At 35.4% G+C, this 17,460-nt stretch overlaps 1 protein-coding gene across 1 annotated transcript in view; it reads left to right on the top strand.

Moving 5' to 3' along the window:
* Nucleotides 1–16,854, top strand: part of LOC149833830 (protein HUA2-LIKE 3-like) — a 61,582-nt gene extending 44,728 nt beyond the window's left edge. The window contains exons 17-18 of the mRNA XM_090009225.1: nt 15,900–16,067; nt 16,644–16,854. Of these exons, the coding sequence (XP_089865351.1) occupies nt 15,900–16,067; nt 16,644–16,676 (201 nt within the window). The 3' untranslated portion in view covers nt 16,677–16,854. The remainder of the gene's footprint in view (nt 1–15,899; nt 16,068–16,643) is intronic.
* Nucleotides 16,855–17,460: the final 606 nt, after the last annotated feature.

Below are 17,460 nucleotides of genomic sequence, written 5' to 3'. Positions count from 1 at the left end.
ATTGGATAGAAATGATTGGAGGAGAAGGATTCACGAGGAAGACCCAGAATGATTTTCTTTGTTGGTTCATATCGCCGACCCCAATTGTTTTGGGATGAAGGCGTAGTTGTTGTTGTTGTTGTTGTTTGAAATAACCCACATTTGGAACAAAAAAGTTTTTGAAATATTGTTGAGGTTTCCTATACTTTTGACTTTTAGAGAAGTACCATTGGCGGTTGATACATATGAAAAGTATGAATTAGTGCAATCGGATAATAGAAACTCATTGTGAGTCATGTGAAAAGAGGTTCTTGAATCCAAAATCCAAGAAGACTTACTCGGAGGAGAAGATGAGGAGATGGCGGCACCAGATTTAGAAGGAGTGACTTTAAGAATTTGTGAGACGACCTTTGCTATTTAGGCAATTGTCAAATCATTGAAGTTGTCTCCTTTCTTTGATTCTTGAGTTTCTTCACTTATGGCGGCTACTTTCTTAAACTTGGGACAATCCGGTCTTATATGCTCCGATTCCTTACAATGATGACAAATGGTTTTACCTTTGTATCCTCTCCCGTTATGTCCTTATCTATTGAATTTTCTTTTAATATGAAGTGGTTTATATGTTTTTACAAAATTTTCAGGTCTTGATATAGCAAGAACTTTATCATTAGACTTGTGCATTGCAAGTCTTGTTTTCTCTTGGCAAATTTGAGCAAGGGACTCACTTATAAAAGGAGTCGAAGTCATATGAAGCAAGGAGGACCTAACTTGCTCAAATTTCGGTCGGAGGCCATAAAGAAAAGAGAAAAGATTTTCTCTTTCTACTTGAGATCTTCTCATTTCAATAGCCGAAGCTTCCCATGTTGGTTCTAACATGGCTAGTGTAAAAATATCTTTAACGATGTGCACTACAAGCACAAGCTCTACAAAGGGATACATGTATAAAGACACACCAAGAACACTTGAATATAAGTACACAAATGTACAAAGAGAACACTTGAAATGCAAAAGATTGAATCTATTGAGCAAGGGTGAGCATAAAGGCTCCCAAAAGAATGAGATACAATAGTGGGGATACACCCCTATTTATAATACAAGAGGAGACCAAAAGGAGGGGCTCCTACTAGACGTTAGAACCCCTCCAATGGTTCTCCAACGTTTAGAAATCTAACCGTTGGAGGGGGGTCTAACGTCTCCCCCTCCTTTGACTTTTAGTTAAAAAGGTAAAAAGAAAAAAGAAAAGGAAAAAGGAAGAAAAGAAAAGAAAAGAAAAGAAAAGAGAAAAAAAAGGAAAAGAGAAAAAAAGAAAAGGAAAAAAGAAGAAAAGTTACATGCATATTCACAAGTGTGAATATGCGTAAAGTGAGAAATGACATAAATGCCCTTGGGGCTACATAAAGAATATATATATATATATATATATATATATCCCTCTATATATATAAATATATGTATACATGATTTGATACAATTTAACACCCCTCCTTAAACTTAGGGCGTGATGACTGAAAGTTTGCCAAGAAGAAAATTAATTCTGGGGGACTATAGCGCCTTTGTGAAAAAGTCTGCCAATTGGTATTCTGAAGTCACATAAGGAAGGTCTATGATTTTCTGTAAGTAGGTTTCTCTGACATAGTGGCAGTCCATCTCAATGTGCTTGGTACGCTCATGAAAAGTGTGATTTTTAGCAATATAGATTGCACTTTTATTATCACAACACAATCGTGTAGGTCCTTGGATCAGTACTCCCATATCCTGCAATAATTGATGAATTCACACAATCTCCATAGTCGTGGAGGCCATGGCTCGATATTCTGCTGCTGTTGAGGAAAAAATACTTTTTGTTGTTTCTTGCATCTCCATGAGATCAATGATTCACTTAGAAAAATACAAAAACCAGTGGTTGAGTGATGATTATTTGGTTTACCTCCCCAATCAGAGTCAGTATATGCAATCAATTCTAAATTAGAAGACAAAAAAAGAAATACTTCCTTGTTTATTGTTCCCTTTATGTATCTGACAATCCGAAGTACATCACTCATATGAACTGAAGTGGGGGCATGCTGAAATTGACTTACAGTATGTACGACATGAGATATGTCTGGTCGTGTGATACTAAGATACATAAGTGATCGCACAAGCTGCCGATAGGGAGTAGCATTTTCCAAAGAAATTCCATCATCACCCTTCATTTTTGAGCCCACAACTTCAGGGGTCTCACAAATTTTTTCATCTGTAATGCTGGACCTGTCAAGAATCTCGCAAGACAGTTTAGTTTGAGACAAAAAAAACCTCTATGAGAGTAAGCAACCTCAATACCCAAAAAATATGTCAAATACCCTAAGTCTGACATTTCAAACCTTTCTTTTAGAGTGGATTTAATATTTCTAATTCCCTTAATATCACTGTCTGTTATTAGCATATCATCAACATATAACAAAAAATTTATAATTCCCGCATCAGACTTTTTGACAAAGAGAGCAGTGTCAGTATAACAAGAATTGAATCCAGTTCCAACTATTACTTCATTAAATCGATCGTACCAAGCCTTTGGGGCTTGTTTTAAACCATACAAGGCTTTTCTAAGCCGAAGAACTTTACCCTTTAGTATATTCATGCCAAGGGAGGCCTCCATGTAGACTTCTTCGTTTAGGTCCCCATTTAGAAAGGCATTTTTAATGTTCATTTGATATATGTTTCATTTTTTAATTGATGCAGTAGTGATTAAACATCTCACAGTGACCGTTCTTGCCACATGAGCAAATGTTTCTTCGTAATTAATACTATATTCCTGGCTATAACCTTTTGCTATAAGCCGGGCCTTATATTTCAAGAGTCCCATTACTCTTGGTCTTAACCTTAAAGACCCATCTACATCCTATTGTCTTTTTCCCTTTTGGAAGACTTTGAAATTCTCAAGTTTTGACTCTGTTAAGGGCACTAAGTTCATTATCCATTGCATCTCTTCATTTTAATCTTTATTTAGCTTCTTCGAAGTTTCTGGGTTCTTCATATGAGTGAATGGCACTAAGGCAGACCCTATGTTTTGGGGAAAAAGATTCATAGAATATAAATCTGGCAAGGTTTCTCCTAGGTCTTTCAGTTCTTCATAAGTTGCTATCTTGAGATGGCTCACTAAAATCACTATATCTTTCTATCGCACTTCTAAACATATTTCTATCTCTATGTGAATATGTAATTGGTTCATTTACTGCTTCTTCTACCGGTTGAACAGACAAGGGAGCTTTATTAGCAATGTTCTCATTATTTGTTTTATCATCACTAAAGAAATCTTTATTCCTATTTAGTAATTCAAATAAAAAGGAATAATCAGCATTATCGGGGAGGGTCGTGTCCTTCTCAAAGCCACTTTCATTTTCCAAAAAGGTGACATTTCTTGAGACGTACAATTTATCATTTTGAGGGTCATAACACCTAAAACCTTTTTGTGTTTCTGAATAACCAAGGAAAGCACAAGGAATGACTTTAGGGGATAACTTATCATTTTTATTAGTGAAAACAAAACATATAATCAGGTTCTTTTTTATATAAAACTTCAAAAGAAGATATTTGGCTTAAATTTTTAGATGGAAGACGATTTATTAGATAGACAGAGGCCAGGGAAGGTTCGGCCAAAAATCTTCTTGGAATCTTTCGAGAAATAAGTAGAGTCCTTGTAGTTTTAATAATATGTCTGTGTTTTCGTTCAGCTAAGCCGTTTTGTTGAGGAGTTCTGGGACAAGACCTTTGATGAATGATCCCATTACTCTCTATATAGCTTTTAAAATCATTTGAGAGAAATTCACCCCTGAATCTGTTATAAAGATTTGTAACTTCCTATTGAATTGGGTTTCTATCATTACATGAAAATTCTTAAAAGTGGAGAAGACTTCATGCTTATGCTTTAGAAAGTATATCCGACAGTATCTCGAATAGTCATCAACATAAATAACATAATATGAAAAACCTCCCTTAGATACTACAGATGCGGGTCCCCATACATCCGAATGCACAATTTCAAAAGGCTTAGTTGAAAACATAGATCTTGAACTAAAAGGTAAGCTCATTTTTCCCATAATACAATCATTACAACTAAAATTTTCTTTACATAATGTTTTAGCAAAATGAATATGAGAAAGCTTGTCAATATTTGGATGCCGAAGGCTTTTTTGTCAAACATTTATATCTTTATGTTGGGCAATGTTACAAAAGGAGGTTTTTGGAATTTGAAAAAACTCAATGAAATAGAGGTCACCATTCCTAGAGCCTTCCCCAATCAACTTCCCGAATCGGCGATCCTATATCCAACATTTATGTGATGAAAATTTTATATCACATTCATGATCCGAAAGTTGAGAGACTGAAAGCAAGTTCAAATTTAATTTTGGAATAAATCTAACTTTAAGAACAAAAAAATCTTGTTTTTCAAAGTCTCCAATTCCTTTAATTTCAAGAGAATCCCTATCCGCAGTAGAAACAAAGGATGGCGAGAGGTTTTTAAAATAATTGGTTAGTGTAAAAGCATTTGGAGTCATATGAAAGGATACACCCGAGTCTAATAGCCAAAGAATTTTACTTGTTGTAGAGGAGGAGGACGCAACGGCTCCAGAGATTGATCCCTTGAGGAGTGGTTGAAGAGTTTAAATAATTTGATTTAGAGATAGATTGACATTGTTGGAGGTAGACAACGTCTCCTTTTGGAAGGTCGTCAACATTGACCATCATCTTTTTTCATTTGGGACACACGGGTTTTATGTGCGCGGGTTCTTTACAAAAATGACACGATTTTACTGTAGTCTCTTCTTTCATAATGTCCGTTATTTTCTCTTCGTCCTTGATTCTTGTTGAAGTGGAGAGGTTTATAAGATTTGACATTGCTCCCCAGTCTAGATACAACATAAGCTTCCTCATCCTCGTTTTTAGAGGGGACGACCAACACATTTTGATTGGTTTTATTCATTCCCAATCTAGTTTCTTCTCCACTTAATTTGGTAAGAATATCTTCTAAAGGTGGAGAAGAAAAAGAAGATAAAAGAGAAGATCTAGACTGTTCGAACTCGGGTCTAAGCCCCATTTAAGAAATTAAAAAAGTGATTATCTTTAAGTTATTTTTGCCTCAATTCGATTGTCTCTCCACTCCATTTAGGTTCAAGGAGAGCAAGTTCATCCCAAATAGCCGATAATTCGGCAAAATATTCTCTAACCGACATCTCTCCTTGATGAAGAGTCAAAACCTTTTTTTGAAGGTAATATTTATGGGACAAGTCTCTTGATGTATACATTCGTTCAAGATACTCCCATACTTGATATGCTTTTTTGAATTTCAATATATTAGCATTAATCTTTGTTTTTACTGAAGAGAAAAACCACGAAAGGATTTTGTAGTTTTTCATCTCTCACTCTTCATGCCTTTTATTGTATTCCTCAAAAGCTTTTTCTCTTTCTTCTCCGTCAAGAACCTTAATCTCACCTTTCTCAAAGATAGTGATTTTAGGTTCGGGTTCGGGAATAGTTCCTTAAACATATCCTCAAAGACCCTTACCTTTGATATGTGCCTCCATATTTCCGGCCCATATATGATAATTAGATCCATTTAATTTGAAGTCAAGAGAGAAGTGAGAGTCATTTTCGCCCATTAAAGAGAAAAAAAAGGATAAGAGATGCGTACCACAAGGAGATATAAGGTCCTACTTGATGTAGGATGCTTCCAAAATATTGAATGAAGAAACTAGTCTTTACCCCGGTCACCAAAACTTGATGGCACACTTTTTGAGGCACCCAATAGAGAGAACAAAATACACGATCTTCTTTTCTCCCAACCTTGCTTTGATGCCATGTAAAAATATCTTCAAACATGTGCACTACAAGCACAAACTCCACAAAGGGATACGTGTACAAAGACACACCAAGAACACTTAGAATAAAAGTACACAAAGGTACAAAGAGAACACTTGAAATGCAAAAGATTGAATCTATTGAGCAAGGGTGAGCACAAGGGCTCCCAAAAGAATGAGATACAGTAGTGGGGATACACCCCTATTTATAATACAAGAGGAGACCAAAAGGAGGGGCTCCTACTAGACGTTGGAGCCCCTCCAACGTCTCCCCCTCCTTTGACTTTTAGTCAAAAAGGTAAAAAGAAAAAAGAAAAGGAAAAAGGAAGAAAGAAAAGAAAAGAAAAGAAAAGAAAAGAGAAAAAGAAAAAGGAAAAGAGAAAAAAAGAAAAGGAAAAAAGAAAAAAAGTTACATGCACATTCACAAGTGTGAATATGCATAAAATGGGAAATGACAGAAATGCCCCTGGGGCTACATAAAAAAAAAATATATATAATATATATTTGCATATGTATCCCTCTATATGTATAAATATGTATACATGATTTGATACAATTTAACAGCTAGTTCATCCCAAATAGGAGATAAAATATCATAAAAGTTTCTTACACTTTTATCTTCTTTTTTGGTATTACATACCTTGTCTTGAAGATAATATAGCCTAGCCATATCTTTTTGGATGAATGTGCTCTTTAAGAAAATTCATGCATCACGTGTCTTTTTAAAATTTGATGATGTTGGTGGCAATTTTGAACTCCATAGTATTCATGAACCATGGGAGAATTTGAGCATTGTTAGCTTCCCAATCTTTCAACTTGTTTTGATATTCTTACAAAGCTTTCTCTTTTCTTTCTTCGGATAAAGCTTTGACTTGATCTCCTTCTCTTCTTGTCAATTTGAGTTGGGGTTCATTAGTGGTTCCATTAACAAAATCCCTTAGCTTTTTACCTTTGATGTAATTCTCCATAGCGGTTGCCCACGTCAAATAATTGTTTTCATTGAGCTTGTAGGAGATGATGGAGGCGGAATCTCTTTCTCCCATAATGAAGAATTCTTGTGGAAACGGTTTGGATGAGAGCTAAAGATTAAAGGGCACCACCGCAAGAAGGATAATCCCAAGCTATCTTTCACTACTTCAAGAGCCAAGCTTTGATACCATGTAACGAAACAAGAGTGCACAAATATAATATGGTCTCCAATGGACCGTAACAATCTCATAAAAGAGATACACAAAAATGTGAAATCCACAATATCACAAAAGCACAAAGCTCAAGGGAGAATAACAAAAAATATATTGTATTAATACTTCACCAAATGCTATAACAAAACATTGCAATACATGAAGAGTATAGAGCCTCACATGCTTTAAGGGAGGCAGTCCAACAGTTTATGACCATTGGGGGCAGTCCAACGACTAGTTGGACTGTCCTCCAACAGAGTCTTTGAACTGTCCTCTAACAGTCATATTGACTGTACATAAAATAAACAAAAAATAAAAAAAATAAAAAATAAAAAAGACTTTTCAGTTCCTAATGGACTGTACTAAAATATATTTTGTGAAATGACAAAAATAACCCTGATATTTGGTATGAATATATACACTGTATTTTAACAGATTGTACTAGGAGATGAAGATTGCATGCTAATTATGCAAGAGAAATTTCTCCTTAAGGTCGATGATAAAGAACAATTTATCGAATCAAAATCAATTGATATATGGTTGTGGTGAATCAAAAGTTGTTGGAAGATAAAAGAACAAGATTAGTCTATTGAGAGATGTTAGGTAGTTTATTTTTCAGTGTTGCCATAGCCTATTTGAATCGTAGTTTAAGTTATCTGGTATATTGCATGGTTTATCTGAATTTTGGGCCAATTTCATGCAATCAATATTGAAACCTTACTTTTTATTGCCAAGCAAATCATGCAAGGAAATTAATGGAGCTTTTGTGCACAAGGGATTACTGGGAAGCTTGCAGGTTATTTGCTATTGGGTTGCACTCTTGTGGATTTGTGGACCAAGTTTTCATTATCTGTATATTTCTGTTAAATTATGTATATATAAATATATATATACGTATACTTATATATATATACATACATATATATATATATATAAGTATATATATACATATATGTATATATACATATATGTATATATACATATTTCTTTTTTTGTTTTTTTGTACCCCCAAAACCCGATAGGGGTATTTTGGTAAATCCCCATGTAATCTTTTTCTTTTTGTATTTTTCCTTTTCTCTCTTTTTTTACCTTTTTCTTTTTCCTTTTTTGTTTTACATATTGTAAGACTACAAGGGGCCCCACTCATCTAGTCGTTGGGGCCCCAACAGTCATATTTATAACCATTGGGGCTCCCAACGACTAGATGGGAGCCCCCTTGTGGTCCCTCCTCTTTAGTTTGCTCCTCTATAAATAGAGGAGGCTTTCTCTTGTATTTGCAAGGGTTTTTTCACCCTCTTCTTTCTTTCTTCAATAATATTCAACTTATGACTTTTAGTCATTTTTCTTTTAGTGGATTTTGTATACACTTTTAGTGTTTGTGTTCTTGGTTCTTGGCATCACTCTTCAAGAGTGGTTTGCTTTATTGCTGCTTCCGCCCTTTTTCATTACATGGTATCAGAGCGAGGTTGGTGATCGGGCTTCTCTTCTTTTTTGGTGTCTTGGGATGTGTGCCTCTCAAGTTTTTGAAGAAAGGAAGATTATTCGGTACCTGTGGAGCACGAATCTAAAGTAGAGTTTCTTTTAAGCTCAATGGATCTAATTACCTTATGTGGGCCTCCACTATGGAAAATCATCTAAGAGGTAAGAAACTTTGGAGTTTTGTTATGGGAACTACTCCCGAACCCTCTCTTGTTCTTACTAAAATTGAAAGTGGGATTGAAAAAGCTTTAGATGGCGATGAACGCATCAAAGCTATCAATGACCATCAATCCAAAGTTGAGGATTGGGAAAGTAACCATGCCAAAATCTTGGCATGGTTTATGAACAATGTTGACCTCAAAAATTGTGCCAACATTGCTAAGTTTAGAAGAGCCAATGAGGCATGGTTCTTTCTTAAGGGTATGTATACCCAAAAGGATCTAGCTAGACAATTTTTTTGTCAAGAAAAAAATCGTTATACTAGACAAGCGGATATGAGTGTCCGTGATTATTTTAGTTCTTTAACCCCTCTTTAGGATGAGCTTGTTCTTCTTGAGCCCAAATGGGTGGCTCCGGAAGATATTGAGTTAAGAAGAGAACAAATTGAAAATGAGCATTTTTTTCAATTCCTCCATGGTCTTCGGCCGGAATTTGAACAAGTTAGGGCATCCCTTCTCCATAGAAGTAAAGCCTTACCCATTGAAGACGCTCTTGCCGAAGTATGCCAAGAAGAAACTCGTCTTGGCATAAGTATTAAGAGTGATGAAATTTTGGCCGTTACTAGGCCTAGATCAAATGTAAAAGCATATAGACCTCCCCACTTTAACAAAAATAATGAATATAGAAAGGGAGTGATTTATCACTATTGTAATGAACCAGGACATATCAAGCCAGTTTGCCCAAAGCTTAAAGGAAAAGTGGCCGCGGTTGGAGAAAATTCTCCAAAGGAAGAAGAAAGTGTCAAAGAAGGAGATATCAAAGAAACTCTTAACCATATCTCCGAAGTTCTCCAACATCTTCTCAAGACTTCTTCATCTTCAACATCAGGAGCCGCCATCGCCTATTCTTCATCACCTCCAGGTATGTGGATACTAGACTCCGGTACTTCTTTTCATATGACATCTCATAAAAACTCTCTTTCTAACATTTTTTCCGAACCCATATCTTCTTATGTTTCAACGGCCGATAGGACATCTTTAAAAATTGAAAGTATTGGAACACTTGATTTTAAAACTTCTCAAAACTTTTTCGTTCCTAAAGTAAGAGTCGTTCCAAAAATTAATCTAAATCTTTTTTCCTTTTCCCAAATCACCGATCATGGATGCCAAGTCTCTTTTCACCTAAAGATTGCACCACTCTTCCATCGAAGTCATTTTGTAATCTTATAAAGGACAAAAGTATTGGAATTTGGCATGAGAGACTTGGTCATCCAAATTTTGTAAAGATGTCTCTTTTTCTTTTTTTGAACAATACTTGTAAAGACAAACACATGACTCGTAAAGATTGCATTTTTGGGAAATCTAAAGCTATTCCATTTTCTCAAAGAAATTATGTCACCACTTGGCCTTTTGAGCTTGTTCATTCCGATGTATGAGGACCTTACACTATTTTATCCAAAGAAGGTTTTTCGTACTATGTTGTCTTTATTGATGATTTCACTCGATTTACATGGATTTACTTCTTAAGTCGCAAATCCGAAGTTTTCTCCTTCTTTAAAGAATTTCATGCAATGGTTAAAAATCATTTTTTAGGAAACTTATCCATTCTTAGATCCGATTCGGGAGGCGAATATATGTCCAATGAATTTCAAATCTATTTGAAAGAAAATGGTATTTGTCATCAACGTTTTTGTCCAAACACTCCGCAACAAAATGGTCTTGCAGAAAGAAAGCATATACACATAATAAAAACTACAAGAACTTTATTAATTTCAAAGAACATTCCAAAATCCTTTTGGGCCGAAGCGGTTCTAACCTCAACATATCTTATCAATAGAACCCCTTCATCTTCTTTGAAAAATCTTTCTTCATTTGAAAAACTTTACAATATGTCTCCCGATTATAAAAGACTAAGAATTTTCGGGTGTAAATGCTTTGTTCTAACTCACAAAAATGATAAACTTTCTTCAAGGGCAATTGAATGTATTTTCTTAGGATATGGCAAAAAAAAAAAAGGCTATCGATGTTTTGACATATTCAAAAACAAACTTTATATCTCAAAAGATGTCACATTTTTAGAAGAAGAAAATGGTTTTTTGCATAAACTAAATGAAAATATTGATTACTCCTTTTTATTTGACTTGTTACCTCAAAGAAAAGGTTATAGATGATCATGTTGAATCTAGTGAAACTCTCGTAGAGGATCATTTTGATCCTCCAAATGATGGGCAACATGACCAACATGAAAATTTAGAAGAAAATATACCAAGTCAAACACAAATTTACTCTAGAAGGAATGCAAGTAATCCTCCTTGTGCCCTTGAAAAATTCTCTCAAAATGAGTCGATTGAAGAATCCTCTTAAAGAAGATCAAATCGTATTTCTAAAATACCAAATAGATTTGTATCTTATGATTCTTTTTCTCCAAATTTTCGAGCATGTCTGCTAGCCCTTCACTCATTCCATGAACCATCTCATTATAATGATGCTAAACAATATGCTCATTGGAATGAAGCAATAGAACTGAAACTTAATGCACTTAAAATGACACAAACTTGGGAAATTATTGATCCACCCAATGGCAAGAAACCCATTGGATGTAGATGGGTTTTCAAAGTAAAAACTAAGAGTGATGGCTCTTTAGAAAGATATAAGGCTAGGTTAGTAGCCAAAGGATATGCCCAAGAATATGGGGTGGATTATGATGAAACTTTTGCCCCAGTTGCTCGAATGACTAGTGTTCGAGCTTTTATTGCAATAGCCTCTATTAAAAAATGGCAAATTTTTTAACTTGATGTTAAAAATGGCTTTTTAAATGGAAATTTGAGTAAAGAAGTTTATATGGAACCACCTCCGGGTATGAATTTAAATGGTAAAATTTTAAAATTAAAAAAAGCTTTATATGGACTTAAGCAAGCTCCTAAAGCTTGGTATGACAAGTTTAGTAATGTATTAATCAATTTGGGATTTACTTCTTGTTATACTGACACTGCTCTTTTTGTTAAGAAAACAGGTGATTTCATTGTTATTCTACTGTTGTATGTTGATGATATGATCATCACTGGGAGTGACAAAAAGGGGGTAAATGATGTTAAGTCCATGTTAAAGAAAACTTTGATATGTCTGACCTTGGATTTTTGAGATATTTTTTAGGTATTGAAGTGACTTACTCTTCCCGAGGATACATTCTATCTCAAATGAAATTAACAACAGACATTTGTACCAAGTCAGGAGTATCTGATGAAAAGAAAGTTGAGACTCCTAAAGTTATCAATGCAAAACTAAGACTTGAAGATGGTGTTCTACTTGAGGATCCAACCCCCTATCGTCAATTAATTGGATCTCTTACCTATTTATCCATCACCCGTCCAGATATAGCTCATACAGTTCATGCTGCAAGCCAGTTTCAGCATGCACCTACTTCAGTTCACATGGCGGCCGTGATGCGAATTGTGCGATACATCAAAAATACCATATCCAAAGGACTTTTCTTATCATCTTCCTCATCTCTTGAATTAACTGCTTTTACTGATGCTGACTAGAGAGAAAATCCCAATGATCGTATCTCAACTACTGGTCTTTGTATTTTTTTAGGTGAATCTCTCATTTCGTGGAGATGCAAGAAGCAACAATCTCACTATCATTCACTGAAGCTGAATATCGGGCCATGACAATGACAACTATGGAAATCGTATGGCTTAGAAGTCTCCTTGGTGACATGGGCGTTCTCATTTCCTCCTCCACCATGCTCTGCTGTGATAACAAAAGTGCGATCTACATTGCAAGCAATCATACTTTTCACGAGCGGACAAAGCACATCGAAATGAATTGCCATTATGTTCGAGACGAATATCTCAGAGGAACTATCACATTGACATATGTTACTTCAGAATATCAACTGACTGACTTCTTCACCAAAGCGCTTCCAAGTCCACGATTTATGTTTCTTCTTAGCAAACTTTCGGTCTTCTCCCCGTAAAGTTTGAGGAGGCGTGTTAAATTATGTCTATATAAATATATATATATATATACATATACTTATATATATATATATACATACGTATATATATAAGTATATATATATACATACATATATGTATATATATACATATTTCTTTTTTTGTGTCTTGTACCCCAAAAACCCGATAGGGGTATTTTGGTAAATCCCCATGTAATCTTTTTCTTTTTGTATTTTTCCTTTTCTCTCTTTTTTTACCTTTTTCTTTTTCCTTTTTTGTTTTACATATTGTAAGACTACAAGGGGCCCCACTCATCTAGTCGTTGGGGCCCCAACGGTCATATTTATGACCGTTGGGGCTCCCAACGACTAGATGGGAGCCCCTTTGTGGTCCCTCCTCTTTAGTTTCCTCCTCTATAAATAGAGGAGGCTTTCTCTTGTATTTGCAAGGGTTTTTTCACCCTCTTCTTTCTTTCTTCAATAATATTCAACTTATGACTTTTAGTCATTTTTCTTTTAGTGGATTTTGTATACACTTTTAGTGTTTCTGTTCTTGGTTCTTGGCATCACTCTTCAAGAGTGGTTTGCTTTATTGGTGCTTCCGCCCTTTTTCATTACAATTTCTGTTGCATGGGGACTAAAACCAGCTTGGGGAGCAAATGACTTTCGGCAGTTTTTTCTTTTTTCATCCTTAAAGTTTCTTTCAGTGAATCTAGAGTAGTTATGCTGCATCAACAAAAAGTGTATTTTGAGAGGTTTGCATGAGATGATAATTTTTAGTATTTTGAGCAATTTTATTATCACATTTATGTTGGAAGAAAACTCAATTTTGATGTCGAAACCAAACATATTGTAGTTCACGGGCACTTTGATCAATAAAAAGTTGTAAATGAACCACTCAAAAATGTTTTCACCCATCTGTATATAGTTAAATTGATTTTGAATTCTTGAATTTGGGAAATGAGCAAGAGAACTTAGTGATGAGAAATACTCAAAGCTATGTAGTAATATGTGTACCTTGGACCTTCTTATGATTGTGAAAGACCATTCTTGGTTGTAAGTGATGCTAGACTAATACAGATTTTTTTTTCTTGATTCTTTTTGTTACCATGTTTTGGGATCCTCCCTCTCTCTCCTCTCCCACACTCCTTTATTTGATACAAAATGTAGGGTATTACCTTTTTTTTTTGGATAATCCAAGGGAACCTCCCCATCACTGACCACACATTGGCTGGCCTCCAGTTGGTAAAACCCAACTGGGGAGTGCACCCAGCTTCGAGCTTGCGGCAAGGACGCCATCCGTGGGTTTTGAACTTGTGACATCCTGTGAACTTGGTGATATTCACAAGTTGCCCCCACCAAATGAGCAGAGCCCTTGTGGGCTAAAGTAAGGTATTACTTGTGTAAGAATGCTTGTATATTTCTCAGATATATCTGTGCAAGTCCTCACAGTTTATGTTTCCTTTCTTCCCTGCTCTTCTGCCTGAGGTACCTTTTTTCAATGTGCTATTTTTTCCAGCTTTTCCTTACTCTTCTTCTGTTCCTATTACTATAACTGGTTCTTTCCAACATGAAATTCCACTATCATAGGCCTTGGACATCGGTACAGAATCATGTGTTTCCCAATGCGGTTTTGATCATATTCTATAATAATATTCCACTAAACTCTGCTTGTTGCTATATTTTTCACCACTGAATAAGTTGCAATCCCTATTTCATCAAGAGAGGAGATTCTGCACTACAAAACAAAATTTATTATTACTAGAGAAAAGAAGTAACTTTTCTTTGTAATCGTTCTACTATTGGATATGACAAAATTCACCTCCAAAGATGATGATCTGTCAATTCTCCTATAGGTGTGAAAAGCTTCAGGCTTGTACAACATGTGAATGATTGCTATTTTCTTGAAGGATCATCTTCTTTACCTTTAACCTCTAGAGTATGTTTGTGTAATATATTATTCGACTGATGGTTATTTACAAAAGGGTCTTCCTTTCGTTCATTTGATCTATATGTTCCAAATCTATGAAGGCTTATTTTTAATCAAGCATAATATAAGACGTGGAATTTATTTGGTGGATCTGTGCTCCTTCACACAATGTTTAATTTATAATTTATAATTTTTATTGCAGTAGCAGTTTTTTTTGTTGGATTTCGTGAATTATTTTCTTCCCTATATTGCTTGCGTCTCTTGTAAGAGTTATTTAAGTTTTTCTTATTGTTGTCCTTTTAATGCTATATGATGGCTGATGCTAATGAAAGTGTGGTTGCTATTGTTGTTTTCTTCAACTTTTTTGGTTCATTACATTGATAAGTTGCTCATGGCCAACATGTGTGAGAATGCATATTTGGAACACTTCTTGCTATGTTTATTTTTTCTCCTTTTTTAATTTTTGAACATGATGATTACTTTTCTGATGGTTAGGTTTTAGATTAATATCCTTGTAGAATCAAATGGTACTGTTGGGATCTTCAAAGTCTACATGCATGCATGTGCATGCACGTAGACACACAGCCAAAGGAAAAAAAGAACTGATTTTTTGTGTTAAGTGTGTTTGTTACTATAAAAGATACAATTTACTGACTTCAGGCTGGCAATGTCGTCCATGTACTCCTGGGTGCCTATGATTCATTACTGGCTCCTCAGGCCTTTCTTGTACATCACTATGTTCTTGTTTCCATCCACTTTTTCTAATATGTCATTGCCGTGATGCTTACATTTTTCTACAGTTCAGTGCTTCTGCTATCATCAATGTTCTGAATATATCTTTTCATCAGGTTAATATTAATTGGACCCAAAATTTTATGCAAACAATTTGGAGTCCTCCCTTCCATCAGTTTTTTCCTTTAGTGATGACATCAAAATTATGGCCCTTCATGCTTATCTTGTCAGGAAAAACTCGTTTCAGTCCAAATTACCCTGATGATATTTATCAATGATACATGTTGAACTACCTCAATTACAAGTCATCTACTCTGAATTATTCTGATTGACACGATCTCCTTGAGTAGAAAACGTATACAATAATGTTGCAGAAAATAAGCTGAAATTATTCATTATATACAATTTTTTTCATCTTATTTGTTGTATTGAAGTGAAAATGACAGACCAAGGATCTTGACCTGTCATGGGAGCCCTGAACCTGTGCTAATGGGGTCTGTGTCTCATGGGTGACTTTAAGTTTAAAACCCACATCTCTCACTTTTGACCAAAAATTCTCAATCTTTACCAGATCCATCTGGCTTTTGGTTGCTGCATCCTAGCAATGATAAACAACCAACTCTTGGATAAAGTTTGATTCTTTTGCAGGTATGCGTAAATGGCCCTAAAACTGCTCCTATATACCAGTTTCTAAAAGGTAGTAAGGCTGGATGGATGGGGAGTAGAATTAAGTGGAACTTCACCAAATTCTTAGTTGGAAAAGATGGCCGTGTCATTGCTCGTTACAGTGCAATAGCCAGACAGTCTACCATTGAGGCAAGTATCTTCCATTTTGGAATTGGAAACTGACCTAGAAAAAGGTCGGTGGTCTATGGCTTGACAAAAAATCACTAGTTATTCAAGACCAACATCACCACCATGTCTAACTCAGTTCAATTATTGGCCTGATTCGATTAAGACAAGAAGCATTTACAGCCATTTGAATAACTTTTTGCATCACCAATATTGAATCTATAGCACTGGGTCTTTATGTCAAGTTGTCTGGTTGTTCCCTTTTGGAATTGGAGACTGACCTTGAAAATGTCGGTCGTCTATGGCTTGGTAATTGTACCAAGTCGTTAGTGATTCAAGACCAATGCCACCGCATTGTCTAACTCAGTTTGTCCAATGGCCTGATTCGATTAAGATGAGAGCTATTTACAGCTGTTTGAGTAACATTTTGCATCACCAATATTGAATCCATAGCACTGGGTCTTTATGTCAAGATTCACTGATTTAGCTCTGCCACATAGGTTCGGTGCCTTTATTACGTTTTTACTTTTGATGGTGCTACTTCGCTTATTTTTCAATTATGGATTTTTGTCATAATCGTTTGCCCATCTATACTTGCAGAGAGACATCATGAAGGCATTAGGGGAGGTATAAAAGATTTTTTTTTATGTACACATCCATAAAACTGTTCTGCTGATCTTTTTTCGACATTTATCTGTATTCATCATAAAGGTAATTGTGACTTTGATTGTTTGTTTGTGTTCACCATAAAGGTAATAATGTAACTTTGATCGTTTGTATTCATCATAAAGGTAATATTTTAATTGCATTAGAGCGTCTCTTTGAGTGATTATTTTTCTAGTTTAATTTAACTGAAATGGTACACTGCGGAATGCGATGGTTGATGAAATTTAGAAATTGTGTTCCTTTCATGACAAAAGATACAATTAGGTGGAGCCACAATCGTGTAACATAGACCTGACTTGAGGCTAAAACAGGAGTTGAATTGGTCATTCTTCTGAAGTCATGGAATTTGGAGTTGCAGATAGCTGAAAGTGCTTTCATTAATCATGGAATAACTGAACCCTTGGTGGCTAGTGGTTATCTAGAGCCTGCAGTTTGGCACCTCTTAGATTCAAACTTATTTTGATTCTTGAGTGCATATATTGGTTGTTGATACACTTATTGATGTTATCTGAGTCTAGCCCATTTGGTCAGTTTTCTCTGGGATTTTGAGTTCCTTGGTTTTGCCATTTCAATTTTTTGTGTTGTAGAATCAAGGGTGTGTTGCAGTTTCCACCAGCGCTTTCATGCTCTTTGCTGTTTGGGAGCAATGGTGTTGCCAAATCACTGCATTGGTAGAATCATATTTTGGCAACATGGAAATGGTTTTTCCATCTCAATACAAACCTTAATGTGTGCTATTAAGGCTATGTTT

The sequence above is a fragment of the Nuphar pumila genome, chromosome 6, assembly GCF_984573655.1.
Source record: "Nuphar pumila chromosome 6, dmNupPumi1.hap1.1, whole genome shotgun sequence".
NCBI lineage: Eukaryota > Viridiplantae > Streptophyta > Magnoliopsida > Nymphaeales > Nymphaeaceae > Nuphar > Nuphar pumila.
This window is presented reverse-complemented; position numbering and strand designations above follow the sequence as displayed.